Below are 12,785 nucleotides of genomic sequence, written 5' to 3'. Positions count from 1 at the left end.
AATGGAAAACATGCGTTCTTTTGAAATGCCCAAAACCATTTACAAAATCTTTGAATGTTTTAACTAAATATTAATACATATTAAATAGACTCAAAAGAGAGACTTTCTCAAAGACCTAAGCATGAAAGATATATTTGATAGCTATTAATAAGGGGTTGAAAAAGCCTACAGGGGGGATTTGAACCAGGATGATCTCTGGACACTGACTTTACATTTTGGAAATTATAGAACAGTAATTCCATCCATGAGATGCATATGTATTTATGTGTGTGTGTGTGTGTGTGTGTGTGTGTGTGTGTTCACGAGCTTCTAAATAAATACAGTTATATATAAGTATTAATTATCAGCAACCAGCTTTTGGAGAGAATTGTCTGTCTTTTCCGGATGCTTTTGATAGGAAAAGCTTGAATTCTTCCTATGTACATCTGGCATTAAAAAAGTAATAATAAGTCCATAGCACTGTAGACCGTAGCTATGACCCAGCTCCATGAAATAGCTTGTGGACATTCACTGTTTGTTCTACATATTGGAGTTTTAAATTTTACTATCTAACAACTACAGTTGGTGAACACAAATTATGGAAAAGTTAAACAAGGAAAAAGTTGCAAATAATATGTCCTTATTTGCATGTTAACAAATGTGAACCCAGCTTTCACCTCAACACCAGTTATGAAATAATCCAACCATGGCAAGGACACACAGTGTACGAGTGGGAGTCACTTTAGCCATTTGGGAATAACAAGGGTTTTCATCAGGACAGCACTGAGCTCATCTACTGGCCTACCCTGGTGCTTTCCTGCTTGACATTGGTCACAGAATTTAAAAGAAACGAGAACTTTACTGCACACTTAGAGATCAGGTGCACAACCAGTGACATCAGACATTAGACTTAGATTTTTTGTTTGTTTTCCTTTCTGGACATGGTAACCGCACTACCGAGCATTTTTTCCATCATGGTAATAATAGAATTTCTCCTAGGAAATTTTGCCAATGGCTTCATAGCACTGGTGAACTTCATTGACTGGACCAAGAGACAAAAGATCTCCTCGGTTGATCACATTCTCGCTGCTCTGGCTGTCTCCAGAATTGGTTTGCTCTGGGTAATGATAATAAATTGGTATGCAACTTTGTTCAATCCAGATTTCTATAGCTTAGGAGTAAGAATTATTTTTCAAATTGCCTGGACAGTAAGCAATCATTTTAGCATCTGGCTGGCTACTAGCCTCAGCATATTTTATTTGTTCAAAATAGCCAACTTCTCCAGCTGTATTTTCCTTCGCCTCAAGTGGAGAGTTAAAAGCATAGTTCTTGTGATTCTGTTGGGGTCCTTGTTCTTTTTGGTTTTTCATGTTGTGGTGGTGAGCGTACATGAGAAAGTGCAGACTGAGGTATATGAAGGAAACGGCACTAGGAAGACCAAATTGAGGGACATTTTACAGCTCTCAAATAGGACTATATTCACACTAGCAAACTTCATACCCTTTGGTATGTCCCTGATGTCTTTTGTGCTGTTGATCTTTTCCCTCTGGAAACATCTCAAGAGGATGCAGCTCTGTGATAAGGGATCCCAAGATCCCAGCACCAAGGTCCACATAAGAGCCATGCAGACTGTGGTCTCCTTTCTCTTGTTCTTTGCCGGTTACTTCTTTACTCTGACGATCACAATTTGGAGTTCTAACTGGCTGCAGAACGAGTTCGGCTTCCTCCTTTGCCAGGTTATTGGAATCCTATATCCTTCAATCCACTCGTTGATGCTGATTTGGGGAAACAAGAAGCTAAGACAGGCCTTTCTGTCATTTCTGTGGCAGCTGAAGTGCTGACTGAAAGAAACAAAGAGGAGCATCGTGTGTCTTCTAGGAGAAAACCAGTTGATGGAGCCCATAACATTTTATACTTCTTACCTCTTTTGGGGGCACCTGGGTGGTTCAGTCGGTTAGACCTCTGATTTTGGCTCAGGTCATGATCTCGCGGTTCATAGGTTTGAGCCCCGCGTTGGGCTCTGTGCTGATGTCTCAGAGCCTGGAGCCTGCTTCAGATTCTGTGTTTCTGTCTCTCTGACCCTCCCTTGCTCATGCTCTGTCTCTGTCTCTCTCAAAATAAGTAAACATTAAGAAAAAGTATACTTCTTACCTCTTTTTCTAATGAGTATATCATGGAGTAATTTCCAAAGGTTTACCTTAGAAAGCCTTTTATTTAAGCATATCACAAAAGTATATGCAGATGTGTTTGTGAAAAATATAAGAAAAATTATATGATTATCATTTCATTAGCTGATTTTTTCAGGTAAGCAATCTAATTATACGAAATATTGTAAGAAATTCCTCAGGATTATGAAGCAATGTGTATTTCATATACATATTCTATGTTATTATTTTCTGGTTTAAGAGTTTATAATCTATATTTATGCATTGTTAAGAATGACAACTTAATCTCAGGAAATAATTGCTCTTTTCCATTGTAATTAGATCCATGCATATGTACCACAGTGTGTTTAGATTCTATTGTTTGGATCTTCGGTCTTTTGGATGGTAATGATATTGGATTGTAAATCACAGAGTGAGGATGAGTGTTTGGGGTAGGTATTATTCCATCATAAATTTGTCATGGTTAATAGAGAGCCATCAGAGCTTTATTAGAAAAAGATGCACACAATAAAATTCAAGAGTGACACTTATATTTAGAATAAATTTCACATATGTGTATAAGAGACAAAGCTAAAGAATATTAGATTAATACAAGTAGGTAACATCTCAGAGAAAAAATCAAGTTCTGCAGTAGGGATGAGAAAGAAAAAAATGATCGTGACTTGCTTTCAACGCTTCTATGTTCCGATATGCCACTAGGAAAGTCATTTCTTACGGTTTGTGAATTAAGAAGACCTTTTTGGAAGTTGAGGTCTGATCTCAAATTGTTCAGTTTTCGTCTTTGAATCTCTGAACTGCCAATTATTTTTTCCATCTTGCCACCTAAAAGTTTCTCTTAAGCTTCAAATAACAAGACTCGGCTGTTCCTTGTCTTAAAAATATGTTCATTATAAGAATAGTAAAAAAAATAATATGGGGGTACCTGGGTGGCTCAGTTAGTTAAGCATCTGACTCTCGGTTTCGGTTCAGGTCATGATCTCATCGTTTCGTTATTTGAGCCCTGCATCAGACCCTGCGCTGACAGTGTGGAGCCTGCTTGGGATTCTGACTCTCCCTCTCTCTCTGCCCCTCCCCTTCTCTCTCTCTCTTTCTCAAAACTAAATAAATGTTTAAAAATTATGATACATAATTATCCTTCTGTATATACTAAAATAGTATTTATTATATGTGTGTAATAAATATCAGGAATATCTTCAATATTTGTTTTATTAGAATCTTGTGGAAATTGATGAAATAATGTGTGGAGATGTTATTAATAACATTCTGTTATAAGAAAGAAATGTGTAACCTTGTTCAGGAGGTCTGTAATAATTCTTACATTATGAAATTTTAACGTTATCAAAACTCCAATAAATTACTTCTATATCTGATTTATTCATTTGTTTTTAATAATCTGTCTGCCCCAGTAAAATATGAACAATGTAATGTGTAGATCATGTCTATGATGTTTCCTGCTGACTCCTCAGGATATAAAGCTGGCCCATAGAATAGTTGCTCCAAATGATATGCGAATGACCAAAGAAATGGGTGAATAAAGCTATACTATGGCTGGAAAACCAATGAAAACAAAATCCACCACAAAAATCTGCAGGATGCACGGATTTCTTGGTTCTGTTTCTTCACTATTCAGATCGTCTAAATGAAACTGCACACTTTCAGTTCCAATTTCTGTATTAGACTGGGAAGACAAAATGCTGCCACAAATAGGCTCCAAACATAAAAGTGACTCATACATAATGCAGATTTAAATTGCTCTTTTCACAGTACTGATGTGTTTGAGGAGCTCTCTCTATACAGTTATCCAGGGAATCAGACTGATCAAAAGGATTCCCTCTTTAACATGTGGTTGGGATCGCCTTGGAGTCATCCCCATTCCTGATGGCCAGGTTGAAAGAGGTGTATGGAGAACTGTTCACGGGGAGATTTTGTTGGGACGGGCCTGTAAATGATGCACTCCTATGTAAATGATTTTCACTCCTACGACATTGTTCAGTTTTTGGTCACATTGCCGTAACCGTCTATAAGGGAGGCTGGGAAACATAGCCTCTCTATAGCCCAGAAAGCAGGTGACATGGAATTTAAGACATGTCGCAGGGCACTTAGTACCATTTCAACCGAAATAGCCAATAAGTTATCGTAAAACAAACAGTTTCCTCCTTTAGAAGCATGGTGTAGCTTGCTTATGTCGCTTGGATAATTTATACATGCTCTTAGATCAGTCTCGAATATCCGTTCTGTTTTTCTATTTCTTCATACACCCTAAAGAGTTCAAGTTCAGCTAAATGTTTCTATCCTCATATCACCATAAGTGATCATGCACTGTAGCATTTGCAGCTTCCTCGTGTATATTCCCAGTGCACGTTGCTTGTAACTTCCGATTTAGCTCTTACAATATTATGCACTAATTATTTATAGTTATTTGCTCTAGAACTTGGGTGTGCTCTTTGAACTATAAATAATTTTATTAAATTATTCCTCTAAATGATATTGAATCAGCAAACATACTTGATTGGTAGAAGGATCTTATTCAATGAGTGATGAATAATGACTGAGTTATATAAAAATTTTTTTTCTAGCAATTTCTATTCAAAATCTAAAATATTTGCATTCAGAGGAATGGCTCAGGGAAGATGAAAGTAGAAATTAGTGGCAAATAATCTCTCTTATATTTGCAACCTGACTTCATACCTTGCATGTAGTCATTAACACAAATGGGCATTTTCAGCCAGTACCAACGAAAAGTGGACATTGATTAGCATTTACTCTGGGAATTAGATAGTAGCTGACTATAAATAATAAGAGGGTTATTTAGGAAGCTTTGTATCTCTTCCTATTCTGTTTGGTTTAGCACCGGGATATGGTATCAATAGAGTGAACTATTCCTTTGTGAAGATCTCTGAAACTATATCACATAGCAGAATTTTGGCTGTCCTTTCTGGAATAATAATGAAAATAGCTATAAATGGATGTCAACCTGCAACTGTCTAACTAGAAGCTGACAGTGAGGCACCACATCGGAAATATTTTCATGGAAATATCAGTTGGAATCAGATCTCCTTTCTGACAGGGGCAGCAGAAATCCTCTCAGGAATGCAGGGAGATGGGTTCATTGGATGGGCAAACGGCACTGAGTGGGTCACAAATGGGAAAGTCTTACCAGCTGATTTCATCCTTCCTAGCTTGGCTATCCTTACCAGCTACCAGAATCACTCAACAGTGGGTCACTGTTTGAGTCATTTATGAGGGGGTTGTCTCCACATCCATATGTCACTGGTAAACTAGCTAAAGTGATTACTATTCTTTGGGCACTAATGGATCACTTAGCTACCTGGTTTGCCACCTGCCTAAGCATTTCCTGCTTCCTTAAGGTAGCCAAGTTCATCCCACTTCTTTTTCATCTGGCTGAAGTGGAGAGAGAACAGAATGGGTCTCGTGCTTTTCCTGGAGCCTTTGTTCTTGTAGTCTGGTAACCTCTTAATGCTGGATGAGTCGTGGTGCGTTGTGGTGAGTTGTGGATGAATACCTTTAAAGTACATGAAGGAAACATGACTTTGCATTAAGACATAAGGACAACTTTCTGTCTTAAATGGCGTCTGCTTCCTAACTTGACCTAAGTTATCCCTTTCCCCTGTCCCTGACCTCCTTGCTCCTTTTATTTCCGTTCTTGGTGAGACACCGAGAATTTGCAGCTCAACCTGATGGGCTTGAGGGACTCCAGCAGAGGTCTGTCAAAGGGGCATGAAAATGGTGACAATCTTCTTCCTCCTCTTCATCATTTACTTATTCCCACTCGAACAGCAAGTTGGATCTTTCTTAAGGTGCACAGATATCAATCAGGCCAAGATGTTTGTCGTGGTGATTTCAACTATCTTTCACTCAGGCTGCTCATTCTGATTCAGGGAAACAGCAAGCTGAGACAGAGACCTGAGACTACTGTGGCACCTTAAATTCTCTCTGAGAAAACTAATACATTTAGCTTTATAGATAAGATTGAAAGCAGTTTCTGTATTCTAAGAGAAAATACCTTCACAGAAAGACCTAGTAGGTTCATTCTGAATTTCAACATTTCTTTGATCAGGTCCCTTCAGATGTGAAAAAGCACTGAAGTTTCCCTTACACCATGCTGTTACCTAATCCTATTTTCTCAAAGTGATCTGATAGAATGTTTGATTAAAGGAAATATCTCTGCATAGTAACACGTGCTGGTAACAAAAGATGCTTTGAGACACAAGGAAGAAATGTTATAAAACTATAATGGAATATTAACAAATGTATATCATATACAATGCAATATGAAGAGATATATGTAATCACAGTCATAGGAAGGGAAAAGAATAACAATTTTTTGAACTTCAGATAAATTAAAAATTAGAATAGAAAAAGGATTACAAAATATAAAATGTTAATATAAGCGTAATTATAGTTTATATAAATATAAAGGTATAAACATTAGTCTGATGTCACTAATTTTGGAAAGGGTCTGAAGCAATGGGATATTTCACTCAGTATTCATAAGATTATAAACTGGAAACAACCACTTTGTGCAGTAGGGGGGAATTATGTAATCAAAGTGAAGATGCATTTCCTAAGACATATTAATCACACTTCGATTCAAAGCCCCATAATCTTTGGTACTTGTGCACCAGGGTATGTATATATATATATATATATATATATATATATGCAAAAATATGCATATTACTATTTTTCTTAATAGCTGAAATTGAGAGGTCATACAAATGTCCATTATGACAAAATGGGTAAATAAATTATGGCATACTGATACAAGAGGATACTATACAACAGGGAAAATGAACGAATTGGATCTATGATGTTTTTTAGCTGTTTTTTAGAGCAAAAAAAGACAGTCCTGAAAAGGTAAATTTGTAAAGCATAATACATATTCAGTGTAGTGTTTGGCTATGTTTGTATGTATGTAGTGCTACTTTGACTCCTGTAATAAAAGAACCTAGATTTAATCACAGTAGCATGCAAACAAGCAGGTGGTAGAATTTTGCTTGCTAATGATGCTATTAAAATATGAAGGAAAGATTGTATGTTGTATTATTATATAGAGGCTATATACGTGTCCATAGGAAAGTACCATGCTTGTTTTTCCATAATTTTTTCCTAGGGCATTTTTCCATAATTTTTAGAAAGAAGTAAAGGAAAAACTAGCAAGCAAATCACCATAAATATGTTTAGTTTTTAGTTATTCTTGATTAAGTAGTAGGTAAAATGTTTTTTCAAGCAAGTCTCAATTCTGAGAACGATACAAGAAGTATCATAAGACCATGGAGAATATTGGTAGCACTATCCCATCACACTGGACTCTTGTCACTTGGAAAACTGGATGAAGAAGGACCTATCAGTTAGAGTTCTCCCATTTAGCCACCACCACCACCATCGTTATATATCTCATTTAATGACTTGTATTTGACATGTTTACATACGTAAGTTGGATGACGTCTAAGTAATTTCCTAAAGATCCTGCAGGTAACTTAGTAAATGGCAAAGTTGAAGTTCAGCAGAATACCTTCATAAATTGAGTGTTCTTTAGTTTAGGTGTATTACTTGAGCAAATTATTTACAGTTGCTTTGAAAACCACAGCGTAAATGCACAGAGACCTATCTCTAACATTAGAAGTAAAAGGACTACTGAAAAATGAAGCCTTGTAAGAGGATGGTGTCCTTGTGACTATGTATTATATTTTGCTTATTTGAGTGGCATTTGGAGATCCAAGTTCTGCTTCTTGACTTTCCTCATAAGGACAGCCTCTGGTGATGACCCAGAAGTAGATAAGCTGTCATCCAAGGAAAGCTACTCACATGATAGTCATTACCAGTTTCTTTCAACTTGGAGAATGACTACACCACGATTTTATCTATTTTGTGACCAAAGTTTGGGATAAGAAGGAATTGTTACCATTTTTCTCTCAACACTACCGAAAAGGAAAACTTTCTTTAAGATCGTAGTATTATGAGTATTTTATTCAGTTTCCCCATAGAAGATACTTTTAGAAGCAGAGCAAGAAATTCTTCTTATCACTAAAACCGTAAGACCGACAAAATGAATAATCAAGACAAAAAATTCAATACACGTATTTAACAACCAATTAAGCACGGTGGAATAGAGAATTAGTGAAAGGGAAGATAATACCCAGTATGGAGCATAAAGGGCCAAATAAATGGAAAATCCAGGCTAGTGGGTGGGTAAGACACAGGAAGGCTACTGTCAGAAAGTCTAACACTGTCTGGAGTTCTGGAATATATAAGAGAGAAAACGGGTGGAAAACAATATTGCTGAGTTTCCCCAAAATGAGTAACATGTTTCAATCCATTGATTAAGAAATCACTGAACCCCAGACAAGACAACAAAAACAATCTAACTTACAAACACCACAAGAATCCAAAGATCCAGAGAAAACCTCATAAAGAGCCAGAGGAAAAGAGGAAATTATATTGAAAGAAACAGCTATTTCAATGATTTTTAAATGAACTCTGTATATATCTGGGGACCAGGTACAGTTTGTTCGGTTGTCAGTTTCGGTTGGATATTGCTGGGAAAATTTGATTCCGTGAAGTGTCTCCTCCCGGAACCGGTGCACCAGCCTGTTCATGTTCTTGTGGTGCTTGAACAAGAGTAAGACTGGGCTGGACCCAGTGTAGGAGCCATTTCAAATCTTTACTGTCTCAATCTATTAATTCTCAATTCATCAAAGCAATTTTCCATGATCAAGCTCCAAGCCAACGGGCAAGGTGGTTCCCTCACTGATAGTAGAAGATACTGCAAAATTACTATCCAAAGGGTATAGCTACAGTGAGGGTTAAAGAATTTCTGGAAAATGAGGTAAGCCACCCTGGTTTACCTTGGGTAAATTATTCAGGCTCCTCCCATGTACAAAAGAGGCTCATTCCTAACTGACCATCCTCCAAAGTCCAATGCAGTTCACTGCAGTTAGAGCATTATTCTTGAATTCTAGGATCTTATAATCTACATCCTGTTTGGCTATGTCTCTTCTTAATTTGGTAATCAAAGAGTTTAAGAGACAAATTATTTACCTGGTAAAGATGTAACACAGAGAGCTGAAATGACAGGATAAGCACAGCAAACAGCCCCATTCAAATAGAGGAATAATAGAAAACATAGTGCAGTTATGGCTCCTAGAAATTTTGAAGTCATGTGTGGAAAATATTTTCATGACCCTTTACTTTTTAAAAAATTTATTGATTGATTTAAATTTGTTTCCAGCTTTATTGAGATCAAGCTGACAAATAAAATTGTAATATGTTCAAGGTATACAACATGATCTTTTTATATACAAAAGAATTCCCACAATCAAGTAAATTAATAGATTCATCATTTCATATGGTTACCTTTTCTTTGATGAAAAAGTTTAGGATCTATCTTATTAGCGAAATCAATTACACAATACGGTATTATCAATTCTACAGTTGATACATGCTATATTTTATATCCTCAGAACTTGTTCATCTCATATCTGAAAGTTTGCACCATTTTAGCAACCTGTCCTCATTTCCCCCACCCCCAGGCCCTGCCAACCACTTTTATGCTTTCTGTTTCAAAGGATTTGCGTTTTCTTTTTAGATTCCTCGTAGAAGTGATAGCATACATCATTTACCTTTGTCTGGCTCATTTCACTTAGCATAATGCCCTCAAGGTCCATCTATGTTATGACAATTGGTAGGATTTCTTTCTTTTAAAAGGCAGAGTAATATTCCATTATACATATACTTACCACATTTTCTTTATTCACTGATGTGTTAACAGATGCTTAGGTTATTTCCATACCTTGGCTATTGTGAATAATATTGCAGTGAATATAAGGATTTTGTTTCCTTTGGATATATACCCAGAAATGAGAATGCTGAATATTATGGTAGTTCCATTTTTAATTTCTTAAAAAAATTTTTTTTAACGTTTTTTTTTTATTATTGAGAGACAGAGAGACACAGAGCATGCACAGGGGAGGGGTAGAGAGAGGGGGAGACACAGAATCTGAAGCAGCCTCCAGGCTCCTAGCTGTCAGCACAGAGCCCGACGCGGGGCTCGAACTCACCAATCGTGAGATCATGACCTGAGCCGAAGTCGGTCGCCTAACCAACTGAGCCACCCAGGCGCCCCTATTTTTAATTTCTTGAGGAAACTCCATTCTGTTTTACAGTGGTCTGTTTTCCATAGTGGCCGTACCAGTTTACATTTCTACCAAGTATATAAGCATTCCTTTTTCTCTATATTCTTTCCAGAACTTATGTATTGTCACTTTTTTAAGTTTATTTATTTATTTTGAGAGAGAGAGAGCACTCGTGTGCTCACACACATGGAAGAAGCAGAGAGAGAGGGGGAGAGAGAGAATCCCAAGGAGGCTCCGTGCTGATGTGAGGCTTGAACTCATAAACTGTGAGATCATAACCTGAGCCAAAAGTGAGTCAGATGCTTAACAACTGAGCCACTCAGGCACCCCTCTTGTGATTTTGATAACACTTCTAACAGGTGTGAGGTGATATCTCATTGTGGTTTTGATATGAATTTCCCTATTGATTAGTGATGTTGAGCACCTTTTCAACCTGTTAAAATGGACCTGTTGGCCATTTGTATGTCTTCTTTGGGGGAAAAAAAAGGTTTATTCAACAGCTTTTTGCATTTTAAAAGCAGATTATTGATTTGTATGAGTGCCTTGGATATTTTTGATATTAACTTCTCATCAGATCTGTGACTTCTCTCATTTCATAGGTTGTCTTTTCATTTGTTGATGGACTCCTCTGCTGTGCAGAAGAGTTTTAGTTTTAGATAGTCTCACTTGTTTCTTTTTGTCTCTGTTGCCTTTGTTTGGTCTCAAATCCAAAAAATCATTTTGCTAAGACCACTGTCAAGGAGCTTATTCTCGACAGTTTTTTTTCCCCCCTAGGAGTTTTATGGTTTCAGAGTTATGTTCAATATTTAAGCCATTTTGAGTTAGTTTTTATCTATGGTGTTAGATTGGAGTCTAATTTTATTCTTTTGCGTGTAAATATCCTGTTTTTCCCACGCCATTTGTTGAAGAGACTTTCCTTGCCACATTGTATATTCTTGGTGCCATTGTCCCCAGTTAATTCTCCATAGATACATGGGTTCCTTTCTGTGCTCGCTATTCTGTTCTGTTGATCTACGTGTCTGTTTTCATGTCAATATCATTCTATTTTGATTACTATCATTTTCTAATCATGTTCATTCCAAGCCCTTGACCACTGAGCCAAACCATTGGGCATAGCCCGTGAATGAGTATATAATTGAATATCTGTCCATTTCTCCTTCCAAGCAAAGGCATACATAATCAGATACATTGCTTGGAATCTTTTCACTGGGAGGATTTCTTTCACTGCAGTCCTTTAGGGATATCCAAGAAAAGGGTTGTAGTGTCACAGGTGTCCACTTTTGGGTGGTACCTGCACATCAGATAGAATCATTGGTAAACCGAGCCCAAGTCCTTTCTTCCTCTGGCACCTGATGAGAGAGAACTCCCTAGGAGGCCAGAGGTGGAAGCTGGGAGACAGAGGGAGTGTAGCAGCGTGGGGACCATGGGCATTGGCCACTTTTTCCTGTAACTTACTTGTGCCTTTGGGACCTGCTTAGGCCCTGTATCACATATATATCACTTCCATAATATGATGAGTGTCACTGTCCATGGCCAAATTTATGGCCCAGTGGGTCAGATAACACCCATTCATGAGGGGAAGCTCAGGTCACATGGTAACTTGGTTGCTCATGGTTAAGCATTCACTCTGTACTAAGGCCCAGTGGCAGGCCCAGAATTGTTTCTCAGGGCTTACACTATTTCCTCTTATAGGGGCCTTTTTAAGGCTCCAAAGGGCATCTCTATCTTCCCCTGCCACTTCATATAAGAGACTTTATAATCTATTTTATTAACATTCCTAGAGGTAGGTAAACATTTCATACCCATACGAACAAGCAGAGGCTTGTGTCAATTGCAAACAGAGACAGAGGGCTTGTTTCTTGGTACAACATCAGCCCCAGGACAGAATAGATACAGAAGACACAAGTTCACTAGCACAGATTTCAAATTCACTAATACAGACATTCTCCTCTCCTTTATGCAAGATACATTCTTGCATAAACAGACAAAACAGATAGATTAAAAAAAAAACAAAAAACCTAGCAAACCAAACTATGGAACATGTCTCACCCGAGAGAAGAAAGATCTTCTGTATCAAATAGACCAACACACCAAATTCTGAATCACTGTCACTGTACTCACTTGTTAGTTCTGTGCAACAGATGACCGGAAACTTAGTGGCCTGGATTTAAAAAACCACATGTACACACATTTATTATGTCACAGTGTTTTGGGGTCAGGAGTCTGGGCAAAGCGTAGCTGTGTTCTCCGCTTCAAGATCTCACCAAGGTGAAATCAACATTTTGACGATACTGTGTCCTTATCTCCAGGCTTGACTGGAGAAGAATCCACTTCCAAGTCCATTCATGTTGTTGGCAGAATACCTTTTTCTTGTGGCCCTTTCTGTAAGCACTTCATCACACGGCTGCTTACTTCTTAGAGGCCAGCAAGAGCGTCTCACTCAAGGGAGGCCCAGATAGTCTTTTGAAGCTTAATCTGATGACAC

At 37.7% G+C, this 12,785-nt stretch overlaps 1 protein-coding gene across 1 annotated transcript; it reads left to right on the top strand.

Annotated features, from left to right (window-relative positions):
• The first annotated feature begins 920 nt into the window (after positions 1–920).
• LOC102970575 (taste receptor type 2 member 20-like) lies at positions 921–1,820 on the top strand. The gene has a single exon (XM_015534936.2). It carries the CDS (start codon positions 921–923, stop codon positions 1,818–1,820), a length of 900 nt encoding a protein of 299 aa, XP_015390422.2.
• Positions 1,821–12,785: the final 10,965 nt, after the last annotated feature.

This window comes from Panthera tigris, chromosome B4 (genome assembly GCF_018350195.1).
Source record: "Panthera tigris isolate Pti1 chromosome B4, P.tigris_Pti1_mat1.1, whole genome shotgun sequence".
Taxonomy (NCBI): domain Eukaryota; kingdom Metazoa; phylum Chordata; class Mammalia; order Carnivora; family Felidae; genus Panthera; species Panthera tigris.
The sequence above is the reverse complement of the archived record's forward strand: the minus strand, read 5'-3'. Positions and strand labels throughout refer to the sequence as shown.

Bases quoted from the DNA above. Each gene is read 5' to 3' on its own strand.
- LOC102970575 (XM_015534936.2), top strand. From the start codon at position 921: ATGGTAACCGCACTACCGAGCATTTTTTCCATCATGGTAATAATAGAA.